At 37.4% G+C, this 27783-nt stretch overlaps 1 protein-coding gene across 1 annotated transcript; it reads right to left on the bottom strand.

Annotated features, from left to right (window-relative positions):
• Positions 1-3748: 3748 nt before the first annotated feature.
• Positions 3749-27264, bottom strand: ZNF449 (zinc finger protein 449; the record flags this gene model as incomplete). Its single annotated transcript, XM_080718935.1, has 6 exons — positions 3749-3848; positions 5997-6039; positions 11842-12561; positions 12974-13087; positions 25333-25537; positions 26911-27264. 6 exons carry the CDS (start codon positions 27262-27264, stop codon positions 3749-3751), a joined length of 1536 nt encoding a protein of 511 aa, XP_080575061.1.
• Positions 27265-27783: the final 519 nt, after the last annotated feature.

Here is a 27783-nt window from a genome sequence, read left to right on the forward strand (position 1 = left end):
CAAAGTTAATCACCAAACAAGCATGGGATCGAGGGAGGGGGAGGGAATGGGATGGGGAGTGGATGAGGGCTAATTGGATGATGTGTGCTTGTATATCCTCTCAAGTATTGTACTCCAATATGATATATGATTACAATGCACCAATTATAAAAATTTAAAAAAATCTATTATAAAAGCTTTTCAGTAAATTTAACATGAATACTTTTATATGTTTGGGGAGAATTTTATATAATTGTGTTCTTTATAATGTATATGTAAACATTTTGTGTATTTTATAAACATACCAAATAAAGAAAATAATACAGAAAAAAACAAATAGCTAAAAGAAAGGAATTTCAGTGTTTTATGATAAATAAATAATAAATGTTTGAAGTACTAAAAAAATCACCCAGTTTTATGGTATTCTGTAATTGCAGCACAAATGGTACTAACAAAGGACTTATTTAAAATTAATTATTTTGTGTAGATCATTAGAGACAATGGTTTCTCTTTTTTTGTGGTTCTGAGGATGGAACTCAGGGGACATTCTACCTCCAAGCTACACTCCCCAGACCTATTTTTTTTCTTTTTTATTCAGAGTCTCACTAAGTGTCATTCATTATTATTATAATCTAGTCCAGTGGTCTCAGCAAGCCTGAACATATAACTTTTAGAAAGTTATATGTTGATTATAAAAAAGTTATAAAGTTGATTTTTAAATTGATATGGAAAAATATAAATATTGCACATATTAGAGCCAGATGTTTAGCTCAGTTGTTGTGTGTTTGTCTAGCATGCATGAGATCCTGAGTTCAATCGCCAGCAATAGAATATACTGTACATATTAATGGGGTCATTTAATGTTTCAATACATGTATACATTTTATATGTATATTGGTAATGTTTAAATAAGGTTAAACATGTCTCTTTCCTCACACTTTCATCATTTCTTTATGATGAAACATTCCAAAATCCTTTTTTCTAGTTTTTTGAAGAATACAGTACATTATCATTCTCTCTAGTCATGCCACCGTGCAATAGCACACCAGAACTTCTTGCTCCTTTCTCACTGTAACTTAGTACTCATTGATCAACCTTTCCATTACTCTCCTCAGTCTTTTCTAACCCCCATTCTACTCTCAACCTCTATGAGACCAACATTTTGAGTTTGATACTATACTACTTGTATTCATATGAGAGGCTTATTTCACTTACCATGCATGGAAAAAAATATCGATATCTAGTTACTTCAGCACTATTATTTTTTATTGACTTATTTTGGTACTGGGGATTGGACCCAGGGGCATTATACTTCAGAGGCACATTCATACAACGATTTTATTTTGAAATCGTTTCTCACTAAATTCTGACACACTGGACTTGAACCTGTGATTCTCTTGTCTCAGTTTCCCAAGTATTGGGATTATAGGCATGTGCCATCATGCCCGACAATTTTGGTGATTTTTCCAGGAACTAATTTTTTATTTAATTCACTGTCTTATTGTTATTTATTTATTTATTTTTGTGGTACTGGGGATAGAACCCAGGGGCATTCTACTTCCAAGCTACACCCCTAGCCCTATTTTTTATTCTTTATTTTGAAACAGGGTCTCACTGAGTTTCAAAGGGCCTCATTAAGTACATGAGGCTGTCCGTGAACTGCAATTCTCCTATCTCAGCCTCCCAAGTGCTGGGATTGAAAGCGCGTGCCATCATGCCCTACTTTTATTGTTTTTTTTTAAATACTTCATACATTTCCTCTCTGTTTATCAATTTTTTGTGGTACTAGAGGTGGAACACAGGGGCTTTTCTACCTCTGGGCTATACTCCCAGACCTATTTTTATACTTTATTTGGAAACAGGGTCTCACTAAGTTGCTGAGAGCCTCACTAAGCTGAGGCTGGCTTTGAACCTGTGCAATCCTCCTCTCTCAACCTTCCAAGCATGGGGATTACAAGTGTGTTCCACCATGCTCTTTCACTATGTTTTTTTTTTTTTTTTTTTTGGTGGTGGTACTGGGGTTCCTGGAAACCCTTCTCTGGGCTACACTACCAGAACTATTTTGTATTTTTATTTTGGAAACAGGGTCTCTTAAGCCAGCGAAGCTGGCTTCGAACCTGCGCGATCCTCCTGTCACTGCCACCCAAGCACGGGGATTACAAGTGTGCGCCACCATGCCCGGCCCTCTCACTGTTTTTTTTTTTTTATTATCTCCATCCTTTTTCTTGCTCTGAGTTTACTTTTCTCCTCTATGTAGTTTCCTAAAATAGAAAGTTTGGTGGTTGATTTGAGATCTTTCTTCCTTATTTATTTCTCTTTGTGGTACTGGGGATTGAAAGCCACACTCCCAGCCCCTTTTATTTTATTTTTGAAACAGGGTTTTGCTAGGTTGCTGAGAGTCTTGCTAAGTTGCTGAGGTTGGCCTCAAGTCTGCAATTCTCCAAAGTATTGGGATTATAGATGTGCGCCACTAGTGCCCATCATCTTTCTTCCCTTTAATAAAGGTGTTGATAGATCTAAACTTCCCTCAAACACTTGCTTTAAGGAATTTCTATTGACTAGACCACCTCCCTCCACCTCCTAATCTTAAACTCCTAGCCCTGTAAGCTATGAACAAGGGTCAGTTATCTTGCCCCTCTTTGAGTCTAATACTCTCATGCCTTTATCATGTAATAAAATTTATGTACTCTTTTTCATGTTATCCATCTCTCGTCAGTTTATTTCATGAACTAAAATTATTAGACTTTCAGAAGGAAAATATTAAATTTAAAACTTCCAGACTAGAGGCATGGCTCAGTTGTAGAGTGCTTGACTAGTGTGCATGAGGCTCTGTATTTGATCCTTAGTATTGTCACAAAACAAAATTCCCTTTAGCTTTGGCAACCAAGACGGAATGAGAAAAATCATTCTGCTCACTTCAGAGGCTATGGCTAGGGATCCTGGATCATAACTAATCTGGCATAAATTTAAGAAAATTTATGGGGAGGCTATCTATAGTTCATAGCAGTTTGGATGCAATTAGCAACAATGTTTTTTTTGTTTTGTTTTGTTTTTAGTGGTACTGGGGTTCCTGGAAGCCCTTCTCCCTCTGGGCTACAATCCCAGACCTTTTTTATTTATTTATTTGGAAACAGGGTCTCTTAAGCCAGCAAGGCTGACTACGAACCTGCCTGATCCTTCTGTCTCTGCCTCCCAAGCCCGGGGATTACAAGCCTGGCAACAATGTTATTTTAACAAGGCTTTTTCCTGGAATGTAATATTCTCAGTTTTTATCAGACTACTTTAAGGAACTGAGGATGACTTTCTGAAGCAAATAATAGTCCCCTCCCTGGAGAAATTGGTTTTAGGTGGTATTGATTATCTAGAATTAAGACCCTTGAAACCTTATCTATCTAGAAAACAGGGACCAGAAATTCCCCTTGTCTTAAAGGTGAGTTCAAACCTAGCAAAAGGCAGAGCCAGAGTAAAAGTTCATACAGCAGAGTGGCTGGGAATTGTCTGATCCAGATGTCTGTCACTGGCTGTGTACTGAGATCGAAGGTTGAGACAAAAGGAAGATCAGTGGAAAAGAATGGAGGTATGATTTTTGAAGAGGCAGCCAGTTCCAGGCAACTTGCCCCTGGCTCCACCTTGGCCTGATACCCCAGAAACCCTTTCCAGACTTACTTCCCACCACATGGGTAACAATGTACTGCATCTTCCCACCAGCTGTCTCTCTCCCCCAAGGCTATGAACTGGGGAGGAGGGGATGGTTCTTATCTCTGGGTCCTCAGTTCCCCATCCAGCCAAAGGCTACCGTTTGCCCAAAGACATAGGACTCAAAGTTGGGCTGCGGGGGCGGGGTGGGGGGCTTGTGGAGGTCCGCAGGACTGAGGAGCAGGAGGGGAGAGTGCCAGGGGTAGGAGTGTGGCCATGGGTATAGATGGCACTCTCCTGAGGTCTAGTTTGAACCAGGGGTCTGTGAAAGAGCTTTGGTCACATGCCCCTCCATGGTGGTACCAACTAGAAACTTCTACTTTCCCAGCTTACTTTCAGGCAGGCAGCAGAGAATGGGGTGATGGAGAAGCCTCAGGACTAGTTACAAATAGTGAGATATGACCCCTGTGCCCCACAGAGACTCCATGAGGTGTGGCAGCCAGGGAGCTTGCCACACCCAGGGTGATTACTACTCACCACATATGGTCCTTCCTATGGTGTTCTGAATCCTGCTATCCCCAGACACCAGTGATTCTGAGGTTCTGTCTGCCAGTGTCAGGCCCCATGTGACCAGACCAGGCACACTCAAGCACCCTGGCCCTCACTCTAGCTTCACGCAGGACTCATCTTCTACAGGCCTAAGCCAGAAACTGGATTGGAAGCACTTGGAATGCACAACTCAATCATCTGGTCTCCTTGGAGCCTGTGGAGACCCAGCACTTCCTTTTGGGGACAACCCAGTAGCTGCTGTTACCACTGCTAATGACCCCTCGCTCCCCTGAGTGAGGCAAACAGCAAAGCCCATTCCTCACAGGCAGTGCCCTGCATCCCAGAACAAAAAGCAAGAAGCATAGAGCAGGGGTGGGAACTGGTCAGTACTCTATGTTTAGAAGTATGCCTGCCCAATTAACTAAATCACCACTGATTGCTTGGGGCTGACACCTCTAGCCTCCATGTGGCTGGGCCCCAAGGACAGATGTTACAATTAGCAATTAAAAGAAATCTGCATGAAAATTCTAGCTTGTTTTGAAGACTAGAAAAAGAAATCCTCTAAACACAAAAAAATTGCTTTAGTTGTATCGCGTAAGATTTAGTATGTTTACTTTTCATTTTCATTTACTTTTACTTATTTTTGTAATGCATCCTTTGAGGACATAGTTATTTAGGAATATATTGTTTAATTTCCATGTATTCATCAGTTTTCTAAATTTCTCTTATTCACTTATTTCATTCCATTGTAGCCAGACAACATATTTGTATGATTTCACTTCTTTAAATTTATTGAGGCTTTTTATGGTTTAGCATATGATCTATTTTGGAAACTATTTTGTGTGTACTTGAAAAATATGTGCTTTCTTACTGTTTTTGGGTGGTGCACTGCTTGAGTTTTCTATTTACTTATTGATCTTTTGCCTAGTTCTGCTCATAATTGAAACAGGGATATTGAAGTCTCCAACTATTTTTATTGAATTTTCCATTTTGCACTTGAATTCTGTCAGTTTTTGGTCCATGTATTTTAGAACAATATTATTTTGTTGTTTGTTGCAAATATTTTAACTATCATATCTCCTGCTAGTTTGATTCCTTTATTACCTTAAGAATTGAAGCCCCTGGGTGTGTTGGTGCAGCCTGGAATTTTCATAATTGGGAGGCTAAAACAGTAAGACCACAGGTTTGAGGCCAGCCTCCGCAACTTAGCCAGACTTGCAGCCATCTAGCAAGACCTTATTTAATAAATAAATAAATAGCCTGGAAGTGTAGCTCAGAGATAGAATAACCTTGGGTTCAATCCCAGTGCCAATAAAACAAAGTTAATAGACTTCTTGGATGGGATGAAAGAATAAGTGCTTCTGATGAACAAGATGGAAAATGCAAAGTTTTTAATGACCTCACCTCAGAACTAACATAGCATTACTTCTGCTGAATTCCTTTGTAACAGTCACAAGCCTACCCTGCTTTAAGAGCAGAGGACATACATTCCACTTCTTGATAGAAAAACAGAAAAATAATTTACAGACATGTTTTAAAACTATCACTACACGTGAAGAAATTAAGACCTAGAGATTTTGCCAAGGTAATTTTTTGATACACACAAAATGTTTCAGTGCAAATTATACTATTTCTCAGGTTGAAAATGAAGGAATCAAAATAAGAATTCTACACTTCTTTCCCTTTTTCCTCTTCCTTTGGTGAGTGTGTGAGGGTGGTAATATCTTAGGATAAGGGAATGCATGTTTCCCAGGATGAACTGTTCCAGGAAACAATGCAAATTAAGTGTGTCACCACTCCAGGCCAAGGTGAGAACACTCTTACTACTTTACCTGCCTGACTCCTGCTGTACTACTTTCATAGGAAGGGAATGTACTGTAGAGATATGGCTAAAGATTTACTATAGATGTCAAAGTAAGAGTAAAAAGGCCTCTTCCAAAGGCAACAGTTATGGTCTAATATTCAGAGAAGACATCAGATTTTACATTTTTAGTCACTTGCAGTCATTCATATTTTTGTACTAGGTGACACCAATGTTCATTAAGTAAATATTTAAAATATATGAAGAATTTTTGTGATACTCTAATATCATAGGAGAAATTAGTATTAACTAGATCTCAGAGAAGTCCTGCTTGACAATTAAATCAGCAAAAAACTTGATAAAAGCTAACCTATATATCACTGAGGAGAGAAAGGAATCTACCCTCATCTCAATAGTTAAAACCCAAGAAGTAAGAGCTAAGAAAATTATTAATGCCAAGGAGAGGCTAAGAAATGAATTCTCTTTCCAATCAATTGCACACCTGAAGCACAGGTGCAGCAAAAGAAGTTCGGGTCAGGCCAGGGCTTAGGGTGAGCTCTGGATATTTGTGAGAATATTTGGCCTACCTCAGAACACTAATAGTCAGATCTCTTCCTCCAGAATGCTATGGGATCTGCAGTGCAGGGCAGTGGCTCTCTCCCATCCCCTAGCAGTAGACTCAGTGGTGACAGATTCTCCTGCATTTTCTCTGCTGTCCCAGATGAACATCCTTGACACAGTAGGAAACATGCCCTGCTAATTCAGGAGAATCCAAGTTATAAAATTCTCAAGGCTTCTCTTGTAGATTTTCTCTGTTTTCAAGAAGACAAACAACTATAGTATCATTAAGGAAAGTGCACTTAGCCGGGTTTGAAAAGGATAGGTCTCTCCTAGGTCCTTTAATTTCCTGTGTTTCCTAGTTGCCTCAATACTCAGGCAGCTATGAACAACTTCTGCATAATATCCATAGAACATAACAAAAGAGAAAGACCTCTTACTAGGGGAAGGGGAAGTACAAAAATACAGAGAAGCAAAAAGTGGAGCAACCCAATTTTTATGTCACTGTCCCTTCACAAGAATAATTTTAAAGTTATTCAAGTAACCGAGAGGCCAAATATTATATCCTAAGTTTGCATCCATAAATAAAACTCTAATTTTCTAAAGTCTTTAGGATACCTACAAAATCTTATCAAATGTTTTTCTTAAAAATCATCTTTAAAAGTAGAAATATAATGAAACTTTTTTTTATCACGATACAGCTAAACCCAAAGTTAAAAGGAAAATAGTAACACTGTAGAGCTCTTGGGTCAAAGGGGGAATTAAAATGGAAACAACATGTGTGGAGATTCCTAAGAAAGGTGGGAATAGATCCACCATATGATCCAGCTATACCACTCCTGGGTATCTTTCCAAAGGAGTTGAATTCAGAGAACTACAGCAACATATGCATACCTATGTTCATAGCAGCACAATTTGTAATAGCCAAAATATGGAACCAACCCAGATCACCATCAACAGATGAATGGATAGCAAAACTATGGGAAATACACACAATGGAATTCTATTCAGCCATAAAGAAGAACAAAATTATATCATTTGAAAGAAGATGGAAAGCCCTGGAGAACATTATGTTAAGTGAGATCAGCCAAGCACAGAAGAAGAAGATACATATGTTTCCTCTAATATGCCCAAACTAGGAAACACAAAGAATACCAGAGGGACTCCAGATATTGAAGGGGAAATACTAGCTAAGTTTGGATGGTAAGATAGGAGAGGAGGAAGGCCGGTCTCGATTAATAAGGGTCTACACTTGAACATGTGTAAAATTATGAATAAGACATGGTTAACCTGGACAACCATTGGTGTGTGTGGGGGGGGAAATGTGGGCGGGGGGGAGGGCACCAAATATAGTGTAAATGTATACTATTTATGTTCAATAAAAAAATTGTTATATTAAAAAAAAATGGAAACAACAGTAACAAGCAAACTTGAAATCATCAATAAAAACATTATATAAAGAATTATGGAATATGACCAAAGATATATTTAGAAGAAAACCTATAATAAATGAGGATGAGGGGAGAAATTTCCTAATGTACGTGATGTATAAACATATCAAAGTCAATCACTAAGTCAAACATGAGAAGGAGGGAGGAGGAGGGAATGAGGTAGGAATTGGGGAAGGGCAAAATGAGTGATCTGTACATGTATGCTTCTACCATATTGTATTCCATTAGTACATCAATAAAAATTTTTAAAAATAAAAAATAAAAATGAGATTAATATCCAAAAAAGAAAATTTATAACCTTAAATGCTTTTATTATATAAACAACAATGAATGAAAATATATCGTGCTTAGTATTTATTAACAGCTTATACTATGTAATATACTGTATACTGAACAAAATTTATTTAATCTTCATAGTACTTATGAGGTAGGTATTGGGCTTTGCCCTTCATAATGGTTAGGAGGTAGGTATGATATGTATCCTAATGAAGCACATTCATGTAATGTTTTAACTATAATCTATTTCCAAGAACTACTTCATATGCATTTTGAGTCAATGCCACAAATATTAATGCTTATACAGTGCTAGGGCACTGCAACAGAAATGAATACTAGATGTTATCTACCTTGTAAAAGTCTAGTCATATGTGTTGTTGATAATGAGGGGAAGGAGGGAGCTTGTATAATGATTGCAACTAACTCCAGTAGCTAAAACTGCTTAATTATAGCACTATGGTTGTAGACAGAAAAGTGTTTCCAACTTAGGATGGGAAATAGTAAATTGTGGCATTTGCTGGCATTGTTCAGGGAAATAGCTCTAAGTTGTCCAAAGAATTACTTAATGCAAGAGAATCAGGAAGAGCATACACATTTTCACTTTATTAAAATATCGTATAAATACAGAGCAGTTGGGCAAATTCGATATAAGGCACTGTTCTGGTTTGAATGCAATCCCATAAGAGAGAAAAGAGAAGCCGTTACATTCTGTATTTTTCATCTCTACATTCAGACTCCTCCCGTGTTACATGGTTATTGCTACTGAGATCTCAATTTTAACCCCAGACTTATAGCAGCATCATACAGGGACCTAGACATCAAGAATTAAAGATACATCCTGACTGTGGCACTTGATATAATTTGGCACTTAATTACAAACTCTCTTGGATTGTTCTCCATTTGTTTCCCAACACTTGTTCAACTAGAGATATTATAAGTTCTTTATGAGCCTGACCTATGAATTTTATTTCTTTACTAGCTTCCATTAAGCTTAGAACATGACTCATTAGGTATATAGTAGGTAACCCCAAATACTTATGTATCACTTCCAAGAACTTCAATGCAATGGAAGAGATATACTTTCCCTAGTTCTAGTTTAAAAAAAGGTGACTGGATATCTTCATAAAGGGAAAATGCTTGAATGTGCCATTTCTTATATCTTATAACAAGGAATTAGGCTCTATGAATATTTTCACATACTAATAGCTTTATCTGATAGTAAGATTTCTTCCCTCACTAAGGGAATTTGAATTGTTACCATGATTATATGAGAATGCTTATATAAGTAGTAACTCTGTGTGTGTGTGTGTTTCTAATTATAAGAATAAATTTAAAAAGGTTGATAATCCTGGGCAATTTATTAACTAATCTGAATTAGAGACCTTTGCCTCCTTACAATAATGAGTGTGTGTGTGTGTGTGTGTGTGTGTGTGTGTGTATGTGTGTTATGAGTAAATTTCAAAGAGGTTGTGAATCACTAAGAAACTTACAAATTATTTGAATTAGCAATCTTTGCCTCCTTGAAGTGATTTGTACATGTGTCTATATTATAGAAAAGATGTATATTTCTAAAGAATTTTTCAAAATACCTTTTAAACAATTGGAGATAATAGCTTGGGAGTGAGAGGACTATACTGATAACTATAGAAGTATTTGTTTAAGGCAGTGTGTTCCAAGGGATATATTTAGAATATTAGTTCTTTAATTTATTACTAGGTATAAATGAAAAAGATTCTGGGGTCAAATAAGTTCGGAAAACATTGACTACAAAGAGGTTCTTTATCCTCCTTTACTAGATGATTCTGAGATCCTCACACACTGATGTGCATTATGAATCTAGGAAGGGGGAATGCAGGAAACACTTTCCAAACTTATTTGCAGGATATCCTTCAGAACGAAATATTCTAAGACACATACTTATGGAAATACTGAATTAAAAATTGGTAAAATTTCAAAGCACTGTAAGACAAGTAAATACCAAAGAGAGTGAAAAGCCATGGATACTGGTTTTTCAGTCAACTGAAATTAGACTCTACTTGTATACTTTAACTATCATGTGGATTCTTCCAGACCTAGTATTTAACTACCAAATTAATATGCCCCTCTAAACACCATCACAACAGACTGTCAACTCAGCAGACTGGAAATGTTATAAAATTCAAAAGTAAAAGGTAAAATCTTAAATATTAAAATTTCAGTGAAAATAACACAATTCTCATCAGGCAAATAACATCCCCCTTCATCCTTGTGTTTTGGACACATTTTTATTGTTTGACAAAATTTACTGTCTCTTCTTGCCACCTAGGGCACATCTAAAGCTTTGAGTTAATATAGTCACCTTTAATAATTACACAGCAGAAGCCAGGCATGATGGTACATGCTTATAATCCCAGAGGATGAAACAGGAGGATCGCAGGTTCAAGGCCAGCCTCAGAAACTTAGCAAGCCCCTCTACAACTCAGCAAGATCCTATTTCAAAATAGCCAAAATATGGAACCAACCTAGATTTCCATCAACATATGAATGGATTACAAAATTATGGGAAATACACACAATGGAATTCTATTCAGCTATAAAGAAGAACAAAATCATGTCATTTGCAAGAAGATGGAAGGAACTAGAGAACATTATGCTAAGTGAGATCAGCCAAGCACAGAAAGAGAAGGGACATATGTTTTCTCTAATATGCCCAAACTATGGAGACACCAGAGAGACTCCAGATAATGGAGGGGAAATCTCAGAAAAGCTAGAATGGAAGGATAGGAGAGGAAGAAGGGTGAGGTTGATTAATGCAGGAGCTACATCTGAATATGTGTAAAAGTATGAATATAGCATGATTAACCTGGACATTCATTGGGGGAATGGGGGAGGGGGAGAGAGCACCAAGCACATTCTAAATGTATGCCATTTCAATATGTTCACATAAAAATAAAAAAGAATAACATAGGGCTGGGGTGTATCTCAGAGGTAGAATGCCCCTAGGTTCAGTCCCCAGTACCACGCTCCACACATACAAAACTTCTAATTACACAGAAGAATAAGTATGGTACTCATATAATGTCAGATGGCCATGATTATCCATTATATTCACCACACTCTTAAAAGGACTGTCACCATCTATATGCTTTATGCTTAGACTTATGAAATGTTTGCCTTGTAACACAAAGTTTTTCATTATAAGAAAAAAGAGATGTGGAGACAGAATAAATCACAGCTAGGACAACTGCAAAAATAGGTGGATACTCTAGAACTCATATACCTTGGAAGATGAGTTAAAAATAGCCTTAGTCTCCCTACCCCCCAAAAAACCCTCACTATTCTTACAAGGTCAAACAAAAAGCTTCTTAGAAGACAAATAGGCTGCTAAAGGTTAACAATTTTTTGAGTTAGTGTTAATTTCTATAGGACCTGTTTCCCTTAAAAATTGTTAAAGAAGTCCTCTAAAGTGAGTGACTTGGTGCATAATAAGGCCTGCTCTCTGTCTGAAGCTTTTAGAACAATGACTACACTTGTATGGCTTCTCCCCTGTATGGATTCTTAAATGAATGACAAGGCTTGGTCTCTGTCTAAAGCTTTTCCCACAATAATTACATTTAAAAGGTCTCTCTTCAGTATGTGTTCTCTGGTGTAAAGTAAGGGCTGTCAGTCGACTAAAACTTTTCCCACAGCTATGACATCGATGAGGTTTTTCACCTGTATGAGTTTTCAGGTGTCTTTTTAGACTGGATCCATGGCAAAAACTTTTCCCACACTCTATGCATTTATAGGTTTCTTCTTCAGAATGAGTTCTCTGGTGCCCAATAAGGTGTGACCGCCGAGTGAATCGCTTTTTACATACAGTACATTCATAGGGTCTCTCCCCTGTGTGAAGTCGTTGGTGTCTATAAAGGTCTGAACTACGAAGGAATCTTTTTCCACATTCAGGGCATTTGTGAGGTTCCTCTCCTGAATGAATTCTCTGGTGTCCAGTAAGTTGTGACTTTCGAGCAAAACATTTTCCACACTGAGGACATCGATGAGGCTTTTCTCCTGGACTTTTTTTCTTTTGGGGCCTAGGGTTGAGAGGTTCTTCCTGGTTAGAGCTCTCAGGTATCTCTCCTAGAGGGGGGTTCTGTTGTTCTACTAGTTTTGCTAAATCTGTTTGTAAGTCCTCTGGGGGTGGCTCCCATTGATTTTCTAACTGTACATAGTCTTTCTGCAGAATGGGACCATGGAGAGCATTCCCCTCTAAAGGTACAATAAATGGATACATATTCTCCAGTTTTTTCTGTTTCGAAGCATCCTCTTCATTTTCCAAACCGATCTCAAAACCTAAGAGAAGGAAAAGAAATCACCAATGTTATTGTGTTCCAAAGAAAAAAGTAAATGAAGGAAAATTAAGAGTCGCATTAAACCATTAGCAGCAATATAGAAATTCCTAAATGGAATTCCAAAGTTGTTTGCCCCAATTAAGTTTGAATTTTTCAGCTGTGTGTGGTGGTACATGGCTATAATCTGAGTTCTAGGGAGGCTAAGACAGAATGATCACAGGTTTGAGGAGTCCCTCCAAAAGTAGTGACATTCTCATGAACTGAACAAGACCCTGTTTTTAAAAATAAAATAAAATAGGGCTGGGGATAAAGCTTGGAGGTAGAATGCCCCTGGGTTTAGTCCCTAGTACCACAAAAAAGTCTGAATTTTTTCTTTTCCTTCATCCCCAGTATATCAATAAAAAACTACTTACCTATCTTAGAATCGAGTAATTGTTTCATTTCTTTGGAATCCTGTAATTCCTTCACCCATGGCTCTTCTCTATGCTCTAGTGGGAAGCTCACATCAAGCTTTGGTAATGGATATCCTGCTCATAGGAAAAAAGAAAATTTTGGTTCATCACGGTTTTTTTTCTCAAAAATTTGGCTCAATTATTGGACACATGGCCTCTTAATACTACTGCCTCCTCAATTCCTATTACTTCACCTGGATTCAAAAGAGTCTTCTTCAAAAGGAAAGAACAGAATAAAAATTAGGAGAGCACCCTTTTGTACTAACTTCAAGACTACAATCTCTTGGAAGGTGAATGAATCAATTGTGTAGTGAAATCTATGCACCAACTTGCTTCTGCATCTGTTTTGAAAATAAGTTCATTTAGGTTAGAGCGAAAATATAAAGCAAATCTTTATGAAATTTTATTACACTAAAAATGGGAAATAGTGCTATTGAATGCTGAGTGAAAAAAGAGAGGTAAACGTCAGGAACCTGTATACTGGAATTATTTCAGTTGAGACTTTGAATTTAAGTGTAGGTAGTGGAAACTTTATGATGCAGGACCTACTGAGAGATGTTAGGTCATTGGGGGATGCCTTCAAGGGAAAGTTTGAGATGCTCATCTCTTCCTCTTTCTTTTTTTTCTGGCCATGAGGTGAATGGCTTTGTTCTACCATGATGCACTGGGGCTATGACACAAGCCCCAAAGCAACGAAGCCTCTAGATTATAGACTGAAACCTCAAAACCTGTGAGTCAAAATGAACATTTTTCTCTTTGTAAGTTTTCTTTTGAAGATTTAAAGAAGTTTATTAGAAAGATAGAAATAGCCGGGCGTGGTAGCGCACGCTTGTAATCCCCGCGCTTGGGAGGCTGAGACAGGAGGATCGCATGGGTTCGAAGCCAGCCTCAGCTACTCAGTGAGGCTTCCAGCAACTTAGTGAGATCCTGTTTCCAAATAAAATATATATATAAAAAAGGTCTGGGAGTATAGTCTGGAGGTAGAAAGCCTCTGGGTTCCACCCCCAGTACCACCAAAAAAAAAAAAAAAAGATAGAAATACAGAGAATAGAAATACAGCTCCATGCCAAAATGGCATGAGGGGGTGACTCGAAATGAATACACCCTCTTTGTAAGTTTATCTCAGGTATTTGTTACAGTAATAGAAGACTAACAATTTTTATACTTTTAAACCCTAGAATTTCCATTTGATTTGTCTTTATAATTGCTCTGTGTTGAGATTCTCTATTCAATGTGATATTTTCATTTAATTAACTTTCTTTGCTTCTTTAATAGTGATTTTCTCAAGGTCTTGGAATATATGCTAGCTGCCACTTTGAAGTCTTTGCTGCCTGTTAAATCTGGCATCTAGTCACATTCATGAGCAAATCCTGTTACCTGCTCTCCCCACTTCCGCCACATAATATAAATCATACTTTCTGGGAATAGTGGAACATGACTATAATCGTGGTACTTGGGATGCTGAGACAGAAGGATTGCAGGTTTGAGGCTAGCTTCAGTAACTTAGCAAGGCCTTCAGGAACGTAATGAAATCTTGTTTCCAAATAAATAAAACAGGGCTGGAGATGTAGCTCAGAGATATAATGCACCTAGGTTTAATTCCCAGTACCAAAGTAAAATTTACAGATCATACTTTGCTGTGCACATGCATGCCACATTTTTTGTAGTAAACTAGACATTTTAGATAATATAGTAATTCTGTCATCCCCTCAAGTCTCTTCACTGTTGTCTAGTGAATGACTGGGTAATTTTAGTGAAGTCTGTCCCCAGTCATGCTAAGTATAATTAATCAATGTTAATCTAAAATTACTCCTTTGAAAGCACATACTTGGGTATGCACAGTCACCCTGGAATGACAGGTATTTTCTGGAAGGGAGCAGAAAAACATTCAAAGAAATAATGATCTCAGATTACCCAAGAACAGTGAAAAATATTAAACTACATGTCTTGGAGTCTCAATGAATTCCAAGTAGGAAAAACTGAAAAATACATCATAGTAAAGATTTTTAAAAACTACACAGAAGGATAAAATCTTGAAAAACAGGAAGAGAAAAATGACTTATTAGTTACAAGGGAACTCCAATGAGATCAAAATTTGAATTCTCATCAGAAATATTATTTACTCAATGCAAAACAAAGCAGTAAGAGGAGGAGAGAAGAACAAAAACACATAAGACATATGGAAAAAAGTAAGATGGCAAATGTAAATCAAAACAAATGAAAGTAAGATTAAATTTGAATAAATTAAACAATTCAATTAAAATGAAAGAGTATCAAACTGGATTTTATTTATTCATTTTTCTTTTTGCCATACTGGGGATGGAACCCAGGGGCATTCTACCTTCAAGCTACATCCCCAGCCCTATTTTTTATTCTTTATTTTGAAATAGGGTCTCACTGAGTTGCAAAGGGCTTCCCTAAGTAGCTGAAGCTGGCCGTGAACCTGGATCCTCCTTTCTCAGCATCCCAAATGCTGGGATTACAAGTGTGTGCCACCATAACCAGCTGGGTTTTTTAAAAGATCCATTTATATACAGCACCTACAGGAGGCATACTTTAGGTTAAAAAATACAAATAGACTGAAAATAAAGAAATGGAAAAATATATATCCTATAAATAGCATCCATAAGAGAGCTGGACAACATATATTAAAACAAATATCTTTTACATAAAGAAGATCATTTTATACTGCTAAAATAATCAATATATAAGGAAGATATAACAATTATAATCATGTATGCAGTTTATTACAGAGTACCAAAATACCTGAAGTAAAAACTGACAGAAATAGTAGAACTGGTCAATTATTCTACAGTAGTTGAACACTTCAATAACTCCTGCATTAGTGGATAGAAAATCTAGGTAGAAGATTAACAATAGAAGATATAGGAGATTTGACAACTAAGCATAGCGGACATTCATAGAATGCTCCAACAAACAACAGCAACATCCACATTCGTTAAAATGCATGTAGAAAATTATCCAGGACAGGTCAGATGCTATACCACAAAACAAATGTTCCAAAATCTAAAAAGATCATGATTACAAAGTATATTCTCCCACCAAAATAGAATGAAGTTAGAACTGAATAAAGAAATTTGACCATCTCACAAATATTTGGTAATCAAATGACACACTTCTAAGTAACTAATCAAAGATGAAATCAAACAAGAAATTATGAATATTTTGAGTCAGATGAAAATGAGTACAGCTCATGTTAAAACTCAAGAGATGTAACATAAAGCAGTGGTTAGAGGAAAATTTACAACCCTGAATGCCTGTATTACAAAGGAAAGAAATCTCAGATAGATCCTAGATTTCCACCTTAAAATATGAGAAAAGGAAGAGCAAAGTAAACTTAAAACAACTAGGAAACATAACAATTAGAGCAGAATTGAATGAAATAGAGAACTGTAAATCAATAGAGAAAGTTATTGAACAAAGTTGGCAACTGACAAATCTTTAGTTATACTGGCCAAGAAAAAAAAGAAAACTCAATTTACTACAGATGCTAGGTATTTACCTACACATTAGCAGATGAGGTTGGCTGAGATGAACTATAAGTCTACCATCAGAGCCTTGCTCACTTTAACCCCTCCCTTATGGAAAGAGGGAGGAGAAACAACACAGGATCACTAGGATGTGACATGTAAAGGGCAGTCAATCACGCTAAAATGTAATATGTATAAATAAGGTATCCAGTGTAATAAAACACTGACACATGGAAGACTCCACACCATTTTTTCTTTTCCTTGAAACGAACTGCTCCTGACCTTGTCTCTGGAGGATAACCACATTGTCCTGGGCCACCTTTCCATTCCCAGGAATTGCCCATCACAAATGATTTCCCCTGGAGTGTGGCCCTTTTCCCTTTCTTCACGGACCTTCTCACATGTTGCCTTTTCATGTATTTAAATAAAAAACTTGTATTCACCATTTGTATTTTTGCTTTAATGTTTTCCAGGCAGGTAAGTAAGGAATGAGGCTGTACAAAATCATTTTAAAATCTCCCACCTCGTAACAAAATCAGAAATGAAGAAGAGAACATTACCACCAACCTTACAGAAATAAAAAGGATTATAAAGAAATACTAAAAACAAATGTATGAAAATTAGATAATTTAAATGAAATATAACAAATCTTAAAACTACATATACTGTCCAAACTGCCTCGCAAAGAAACAGAAAATTTGAATAGATGCATAACTAATAAAGCAATTTAATTAGGAATCAAACCACTTTCTACAAAGAAAAGTTCAAACCTAGATAGCTTCACTGGTGAATCCTGCCAAAAATTTAAAAAAGAATTAACACCAATTCTACATAATCTCTTCTTGAAAATAAAAGAAAATGGAATATTTTCCAACTCATTCCAGTGGCTAAGAAAGATATATTCAATGTGAGAGTCAAGAAACAAGCCTTTTTCATTTAAGGTCAATTATTTTGATAAAGATGTCAATCAGAGTAGCAATCATGAAGAAATCAAACAACAACAATTCCTGGCAAGGATGTTGGGAAAGAAGAGCTCTTTTACACTGTTGGTGGGAGTGCAAAGTAGTTCAGCCACTATGGAGATCAGTATGGAGATTTATTAGAAAACTGGGAATAGATCCACCATTTGATCTGGCTATACCAATCCTGGGTACATTTCCAAAGGGCTTGAAATCAGAGAACTACGTTAACATATGCATACCCATGTTCATAGCAGCACAGTTTGTAATAGCCAAAACATGGAACAAACCTAGATCTCCATCAACAAATGAATGGATTGCAAAATTATGGGAAATACATACAATGGAATTCTATTCAGCTATAAAGAAAAATAAAATAATAGCATTTGCAAGAAGATGGAAGGAGCTGGAGAACATTATGTTAAGTGAGATTAGTCAAGAACAGAAAGAGAAGGGACATATATTTTCTCTAATATGTCCAAGCTAGGGAGTAGTGGTAATACCAGAGGGATTCCAGATGATGGAGAGGAAATCTCAGCAAAGCTTGAATGGAAGGATAGGAGAGGAAGAAAGCTGTGGTTGTTCAATGGAGGAGCTACATACAAATATGTGTAATAGCATAAATACAACATGATTAACCTGGACAGTCTCTGTTGGGGGGGAGGGAAAGGGAGGGCAAAGGGCATGAAGCACAATGTAAATGTACACCACTCTCAATATGTACCACTTATAAGAAAATAAAAATTAAAAAAAGATGTCAAGAAAATTCAGTTGGTAAAGAATAGTTTCCTCGACAAATGGTGCTAGAACAAATAGATACTCACATTTGAAAGAATGTTGTTGTTTCCCTATGTCCCACCACATACAAAATATATCAATGACCTAAACATTTATTACCCACAAAAGAAGGAAGCTTAGATATAAATCTTTATGACCCTGGATTAGGCAACAGTTTCATAAGTATGATATCTAGAGTGCAAGTGACAAAAGAAAAAGAATGGCAATTATTTTCAAAAAGCAGAAGGAAAAACTTTCCAACTCATGCTATAAGGTCAGTATTACTTTGATAATGAAACCTTATAAAGACAGGAAAAGGAAACTACAAATCAAGATATCTTAAAAATATGGATGTGAAAATCTTCAACAAAATATTAGCAAACTGAACCTAGCAAGTAATTTTAAGAATTATATGCCAGGTATTTATCCTAAGAAAGTAAAGATGGTTTTACTTTAAAAAATTAAGGTCATGAATCATTATAGTAGAATAACAAGTAAAAACCGCATGATCAACTCAATAAAAAATATTTAGGAAAACCATTACTGCTTCCTGATTTAAAAAAAAACACCCACAAAGCTGGAAATATAAGGATTCCTATACTGATAATAGGTATTTCTGAAAGATCTACAGCTAACATAATAAGTCATGGTGAAAAACTAAATTTCTCCTGAGATCAGGAGCAAGACAAGGATGTGTATCCTCACCATTTCTATTCAACATTGAACTAGAGGTTCTGGATAGGGCAACTTAGGCAAGAAAAAAGAAAGAAAAGGTATTTGGACTGAAACTTAAGTAAAACTATATTTTTTATAGATGACATGATTTTGTATATAGTAAATCCTTACAAATCAATCAGAACTAAAAAATACTTCAGTAATTTATAGGATACAAGATCAATAGGTAAAAAAAATCAACTGTTAATTCTATAAACTTTCAATGAATAATCCCCAATGAAATTAAAACAATTCCATTGACAATAAAAATTAATGGAGCCCAGCATTCGGGAGGCTGATACCTAGAGGATCACGGTTCGCAGACCGCCTCAGCTACCTAGTGAGGCCCTCTGCAACTCAGTGAGACCCGGTTTCAAAATAAAGAATAAAAAATAGGGCAGGGGGTGTAGCTCGGAGGTCAAATGCCCCTGGGTTCCACCCCCAGACCCACAAAAAATTAATGAGTATAAAATATTTAAGAAAAATTAATAAAATCTGTAGAATAGGTACACTACAAAAACTATAAAACACTGTTGAAATATATAAAGAACACCTATCTAAATGGAAACGCATTCCAGGTTTATGCATCAAAAATTCAGTATTGTTAACATGGCAGTACTCCCAAGATTGATCTATATATCTAACTTAATCCCTAACAGCATCCGGACTTCTGGAAATTGATAAAATTGTAACAGACCCCAAATAATGAAACAATCTTGAAAAATAAGAAAGAAGTATGTGCATGTATATGCCAAGAGACATATACAAGAATGTTTATAGTAGTAGTATTAATTCCCACCAATCTAGAATCAATTCAAGTTTTATTAACACTCAGTGTGGATAAATTATTTTATTAATCATGTTAGTATATTAAATAACGTATTCCAGTAAAATGAATAAAGCATAGCTATATCCAATAATATAGATATATTTCACATCACAAGAATAATATTAAGTGGAAAAAGGTAGGCACAAAGAACATAAATCATTTATGTCTCTTAAGTTAAAAAGCATGCAAAACTAACATATGATATCTAGATATATAAGTGTATGATAAAACCATAAATGTATGGAAGCAAATACCATAAAATTCAAGGTACTAATTCTCTGTGTGAGGGTCGAGGGTGAGGGGACTGATATGGGAAAGGATTCTGGGGTGGCAGAAACACTTCATATCCAACCTGGGTAAATGGTTATATGGGATTTGTGATAATTCATTGAATTCAACTTTCTGTATGTTTGTCATATTTCACAATAAAAAGTTAAAAAACAATAGTTTAATATTGATAATAAATTATTGGATAATATCTATAAAAATAAAAAAGTTTGAGCTCTTGTACTTCCAGATTTTAAAATTTACCACAATCACAATCAAGATTGTGTGGTACTTTCAAAAGAATATACATACAGATAAATACAATCAAAATACTGAGTCCAATAATGTCATTTTTGGAAATTGTTGATCAAGTGATTTGTGACAAAAGTTTTAAAGGTATTCAATGAAGAAAAATAGCCTTTTCAACAAATCATAGTGTGCCACTTGATATCCACATGCAAATAAAATATTTTTGGACCTCTACATCACATCCTTTAAAAATTAATTTAGAATGGATCTTAATTTTATATGTAAGAAAACATGGAACACATGGTAATTTTAAATTATGCTCCCAAATTCATATAGAAGTTGGGAACATAATTTAAATCTATTTTGGAATACCTATCAAATCCAGGATATATAAATTTATTTTCTTCCCTTGAAGTATGAGTTGGACATAGGGGCTTAATTCTAATAAAAAGAATGTGGTAGAAATGATGGTATGTGACTAGGTTACCAAAGACTTTGTGGCATGCCCTGTGCTTTCTTTTGGACTATCTGCTCTGGGAAAAGCCTATTTCTCTCAACAAACTTCCCCCTAGCAAGGAACTGACACTTTTTTTTCTGTGATACTGGGGATAGAACCTAAGGGCATTCTACTTCTGAGCTACACGCCTAGCCCTATTTTATTTTGAAACAGGGTGTCCCTAACTTGCAGAGGGCCTTGCTAAATTGCCGAGGTTGCTCTTGAACCTGTGATCCTACTGTCTCAGTCTCCCAAGTGTAAGATAGAAGCCACCAAACAGGGCTGAAATAGATGCTTCTTGCCAGTGCCTATAGACGTCCGGATTGCAATTCCAACAAAGATGCTGAGCTAAAAATACCTTGTAAACAACTCTCCAAATCCTGACTCTTAGGCAGTGTGAAAATACTTTCTCCATTAAGCTGCTAAATTGGAGGATGAGTACTTTACTACTGAACAGTAGCTATACAATGCCAAGAAGGAAAAAAGCAGTTGGAGGTTAACAGAAAAGGGGCTTCACTGATGAATTTTCCCCACATCCTATTTTAGAGAATGACTTTTATTAAGCTCTATTATCAAGGACTGTGTCATAAAGACTCTACTGCATTATTAAATATCATTATAATAGTTGGGGGTTAGATATTAGCTTATAGTAAATTTTTTCATGTAATAGAATAATATGGAAAATTTAAGTTACCAGGAATGCTTTGCAGACAGTATTTGTTTTATATTTTAAATTCTTATCTCACATCCTTCATCACCAAAAGAATGTAATCTTTGACATCTCATATACATTTCCAATGAAACCTAATCAAATGAAACAAAAAAATCCATTGACAAAGTGTGTTACAGTTCTGGTATACTAATTATGAAATCCACATTTTCAAGGATATAGTTTGTAAGATGTAGTTTATATTTTTAGGACCAGAGCTTCCTTGCTTCTTATTTTTTTGTAGATGGGGGTACTGGGATTGAACCCAGGGACATTCTACATCATAGTTGTACTCCTCCAACTTCCATTAATTTATATTTTTTCTCCACTTGGCCAATATCTTGTATATTTTGCTCAGTTTCCAATAGCATTTTTTCATGCAATATACCAAGATATTTTCATTAAAAATCAATAATGAAAGTAAACTTTAAATAATGGAATAATAAGTCTTGCATTACTTTGCATAGTATACCACATCATTTTTTGTATTGCTAGGGATTAAACTCGGGGGAGTAGTATACCACATCAACTTTTGTATTGCTAGGGATTAAACTCAGGGGCATTCTACCCCTGAGCTATACCCCCAGCCCTATTTTATTTTTATTTGGAAACAGGGTCTCACTACGTTGCTAAAGCAGGTGTTGAACCTGTGATCTTCCTGTCAGCCTCCCAAGTACTGGGATTAAAGGTGTGCACCACTACATCTAGCCACTATATCACATTAAACAGTGACAAAACAGGATATTTCCTTCTCCTCCAAATTTGTGTATTTTACTCGTTCAATCAATTATTCCTATAGTTGGTTAAATATACTGCATTTCCGTGTGCTTTATAGAGTAAAATATTAGCACCAATATTAGTACTGCTACTTTATGATTTTTGTACCTTAAATATTGATTAAAAATCAAATCATCTGGAGTCCCTCTGGTCCTCCCTCTGAGTCCCTCAGAGGGACTCCAGATAATGGAGGGGAAACCACAGAGAAGCTAAAATGAAAGGGTAGTAGATGAAGAAGGCTGAGGTTGATTAATGGAGAAGCTATATTCAAATATGTGTAAAAGTATAAATGTAACATGTTTAACCTGGACATTCATTGTTGGGAAGGGGGAAGGGGAAGTGGGGGCTGGAAGACGACACCAAGCACAGTCTGAATGTATGCCATTTTCAATATGATCCATATAAAGTCAAATTAACAGAAAGAATCAAAATGCGTATGTAGAAAGATTGATAATTTAATAGGACTAGCTAAGTTCTACCAATTGTTGTAGCTGTACATATTTAATGGGGTTTTTTTGAATTATCAAACAGACTATGAAATGGAGGTAATGCAAACATCGAAACATTATAAACCTCTGCACTGACCAAAGTATGTATAAAATATATTTCAGAGTTTTCTCTTTTTCACCATTATTTAAAAATATGTGGGGAAATTCATGTCAACCTGGGGGAAGTACCAGAATCGATCACAGTACAGTACAGACCCACTGCCAGTAGAAGTAGTTTGCCCTCACTGTACCTTAAAGCATTGCCCAATAGCAGTGAAGTGAGAGCCACACATGCCATTTTCAATTTTCCAGTGGCCACAGGGAGCCATGCACAAAAAGCAATAGGAGAGGACAATCTTAATAGCATGACACATTTAAACAAACATAAAACCCATCAGGATTTCAGCATACAACCAAACAATTTCTGCGGAAAGCATCTACCTGTCTTCCTCATTTACTACATCTTCTGCATTAGCACTGGTCACATTTCAAGTGCTGAAGGGCCATGTGTGACTAGTGGCTCCTGTGCTGGGCAGAGCATGTCTAGACCATTCTAGGGGAAATCCTACATGGAAAACCTAACCAAGAAGACAGAGAAAGGAAGGGAAAACAGAAAGCCCTGCTACTCTAGGGAGGCAGAGACCCTGGGAAGACTCCTATTCAGGCCACTACCTACCTTGACACCCACAGCTCCTGTGGAGCCCTTCCCCACACAGGACGCAGTGACCCTGCTGCCCAGCTGGACACACCTGCTCCCTCCTCACAGACACACTGTCCTCTGCTGGGCCATGCATTCTCAAAACAGAGACAATATGTAATGGTCTGAACACAAGACAGAGGAGAATGCCACCAAGTTTTCCTAGGTCCCTAGCCACTGTGGAATTCCCTCTCAGACATTCGTTCTCACCAAAAGCACCCGGCAAGCTGTGCATGGTGGTGCACACCTGTAATCACAGTACTTGAGGGACTGAGACAAGAGGTTCATAGTTAAAGACCAATGCCCAGAATCTTTGCAGTCTCAGCAATCTAAAAAGACCTTGTTTCGCCGGGCGTGGTGGCACACATTTGTAATCCCCACGCTTGGGAGGCAGAGACAGGAGGATCGCGCAGGTTCGAAGCCAGCAGCGCTGGCTTAAGAGACCCTGTTTCCAAATTAAAAAAAAAAAAAAGAGTGTAGCCCGGAGATAGAAGGGCTTCCAGGAACCCTAGTACCACCAAAAAAAAAAAAAAAAAAAAAAAGACCTTGTTTCAGTATAAAAATAAAAAGGGCCAGAAATGTACCTCAGAGGTGGAGTGTCCCTTGATTCAATCTCCAGGATCACCAAATGACAAAGTAATACCTGATAAAGACCATATACTGCTAATCAGACTCAAGAAATCTTTGCATATTTTAGCTTGACTTAAGATTTCCTGGAAATGCCCAATAGTGAAAATCAAAGGAAGACTCCAGGACCAATTGTTCCCATTGACAAAACTTGTTTGCTATTTGGGGTAAATATATGACAAGCAGCAACATCGCTCATAGTACTTGGGACATATTGGTCTGAATTCCTTATTGACCCATCAAAGTGACTCTAAGCAGAGATGCAGGCATCTGACAATTACCTGAGGTCTTCTCATGAAGTCAAGGCCAAATATTTTTATGTAGAAATACATAATCATTTATAATAAACTGCATTTCTTTTCTTTTATATCCTTTCTAGACTCTACGTGATTCGGGATAAATAAACTGCTTTTATTAAGAGGTAGACTGTATATATTTCAGGTTTTTCATGCAGTAATTATTCTCTCATTTCTTCTTCCTCCTATATTAAAAGTATCACCTTAACAAAGTAAAAATCACAAGGAACATAAAAATAGGCCAAGTCCAGATTTGGACTAAAGGCTACAGACCAATATAATAATGCTTTTATTTGATTCATGTAGGTAGCATAGTGTTTTGGATTTGGGGTGACCCCCACCTCTCATGGAAAAGGGGTGGAAATGTTGGAAGAAGGGCTTATTTGTATTCTCACAGTGAACAATGAATTTACTTGGGTGATGGCCCAAGCTGGTAAGATATGGCTGGAGAAGGTGGATTCCTGGGACTGTGACCTTGGAGATTATATATGCTTCTACCTCCCCTCACTTGCTTCCCGCCTCCATGATGTGAGAAAAAAGCCTGCGGTCTCCCTCTCTCTACTTCTTACCACCATGCCCTGAGATCTGCAGTCCTTGGTCTCACCTGAACTGAACCTGGAATTTTTACAGAAACTGTGAACAAATAAATCTTTACTCTAAGTTACAATGGTCAGGTCTTTAGATTATAGCTGTGAAAATGCTGGCTAGTGTATGTAGTTCATATTATTTGTAAATTTCATGCGTGTATAGTAAAGAAGTCATTACAAAATATGTCTTATGGAAGGGGGAAATAAAGTCTGATAGGTTTGAGATTCACTGACTCCTCTTCTTCCAAGTGTCCCATTTCTACTGGAGAATTGGTGTTTCTAAATCAATTCCAACTTTTGAGAGCTTTCCAGTTCTCCAATAGAAACAAAAGAGCAGAAAGAAAACTCTTGCCTTACCAGGGTCCAGATACGGCTGGCAATCGCCAGCAGCTCCGTAGTTCAGCTCCTGAGGCCCTGCCTGTGGCATCCAGGCCTCTGGTACTGGGGCCTCCTGCACAGGTCCCATTACCTGGAGTGCAGGTGACTCCAGGTGCATGTTTGGTGTCATGGGTACTGTTCCTACTGGTGCTAGTTCTTCCAATAGCATGTCATGCATGTCGACCTGGGGGAATACCAGAATCCATTACAATACAGTCCAGACACACTGCAAGTAGGGCTAGTTTGACCTCACTGTACATTAAAGCATTGCCCAATAGCAGTGCTACTGAAAGCCATACATGTTATTTTCAAATTTCCAGTGCCTACATGGAGCCATGCACAAAAAGCAATAGGAGAAGACAATCTTAATAGCATGACACATTTAAACAAACATAAACCCATCAGGATTTCAGCATACAACCAAACAATTGCTGCGGACATAGCCTACCCGATTTCCTCATTTACCACATCTTCTGCATGTGGTGTGTATTCTACACTCAATTTGCACTGGTCACATTTCAAGTGCTCAAGGGCTATGTGTGGCTAGTGGCTCCTGTGCTGGGCAGAGCATGTCTAGACCATTCTAGGGGAAATCTTACATGGAAAACCTAACCAAGAAGACAGAGAAAAGAGGGGAAACCAGAAAGCCCTGCTACTCTAGGGAAGATTCCTATTCAGGCCTCTACCTTCCCTGAAGCCCACATCTTCTGTGGGGCCCTTCCCCACACAGGACTCAGCGCCCCTGCTGCTCAGTTGGACGCACCTGTTCCCTCCTTAAACACTGTCCTCTGCTAGACCAGGCACTCTCCAAACAGAGACAATATGTGGTGGTCTGAACAGAAGACATAGGAAAATGCCACCACCTCCAAGGGAAAGCTCTTTTCTCTATATAAATCCCCCCAGCAAGAAACTGACACTTTTTTTGTAGTCCTGGGGATAGAACCCAGGGGCATTCTACTTCTGAGCTACAAACTTAACCCTATTTTATTTTGAAACAGGGTGTCCCCAAGTTGCAGAGGGCCTTGCTAAATTGCTGAGGCTGTTCTTGAACCTGTGATCCTACTGTTTCAGTCTCCCAAGTACTGAGATGACAGGTATGAGACACTAAACGGGGCTGAAATAAATACTTCTTGCCAGTGCTTGCAGACATCATGATAGCAATTCCAACAAAGACGCTGAGCTAAAAATACCTTGTAAACAACTCCCCAAATCTTGACTCTCAGGCAGTGTGATAAATACTTTCTCCATTAAGATGCTAAATTGGAGGATGAGTACTTTACTACTGAACAGTTGCTATACAACGTCAAAAAGAAAAAAAAGCAACTGGAGATTAACAAAAAAGGTGCTAAGTCATTACAAAATATGTCTTATATGGAAGGGTGAGGATAAGGTCTGATAGGTTTGAGATCCACTGACTTAGATGCTGATTCCAGCAGAAGGGAAACATGAAAGGGCCTGTGGAGGAACCTTGGGATGTACATAGAGAAAATGGCCTACATCCAACTGCCGCAGAATCTTTTTCATTCTAATAACAAAGATCCCAAAATCTTTTCTTACCTGCTGCTCAGGTATCTCAAGTTCTCTCTGTAAATCTTCTATCAGTGACACAACTCTTTCTCTATTCTCTGGGCAATGTTCCCTCACCCAGGTCTCTATCTCCGTGGGAAGAATAGTGAGGAATTGCTCCAGCACCAGCAGCTCCAGGATTTGTTCCTTAGAACGCATCTTTGGCTTGAGCCATTGACAGCAAAGCTCCCAGAGTTTGTTGAAAGCTTCATGAGGACCCGCTGCTTCTGTGTACTGAAACTGCCTGAAGCGCTGGCGGGACACTTCACTGTCATTGTCATAGTCTTGCAGCACAGAACCCTGATTCAAGGATGCCTGGATCGCACAACCTAGGGCCACAGCCATTGCCCTTTCTAGCAGTTTACAGTTTGTCTGGGATCTGAGGGCAACGGTTCCAGTTGGTTTCTCTCTGAAAAAATCAGGGGGAGCCACCTCAAGCTGAGGACAGGAAAAAACGAGAAAGGGAAAACAGCAATGGTTACAAGAGGGCATACACATTGCCCTTATTTCTTTCTTTATTTTTAAACAAAGACCTATATAAATAGTTCATAATCTTTCTGGATATATTGAGAATCTGATGAAAGCTGAAGAAAAAATATATATACAATTCTGCATATATTTCAAAAGTTTACAGAGTCTCAAAGTTTATCCACATACGCTCTGTGCTATAAAATAAGGTAAACATTAGTACCATGTTCCACTGTATGTTTAATTAAAAATTCAGAGTCTTAGCCGGGCGTGGTGGTGCACACTTGTAATCCTAGCATTCAGGAGGCTGAGACTGGAGGATCATGGTTCGCGGACAGCCTCAGCTACTTAGTGAGGCCCTCTGCAACTTAGTGATACCCTGTTTCAAAATAAAGA

This window comes from Muscardinus avellanarius, assembly GCF_963383645.1.
Source record: "Muscardinus avellanarius genome assembly, chromosome: X".
Lineage (NCBI taxonomy): Eukaryota > Metazoa > Chordata > Mammalia > Rodentia > Gliridae > Muscardinus > Muscardinus avellanarius.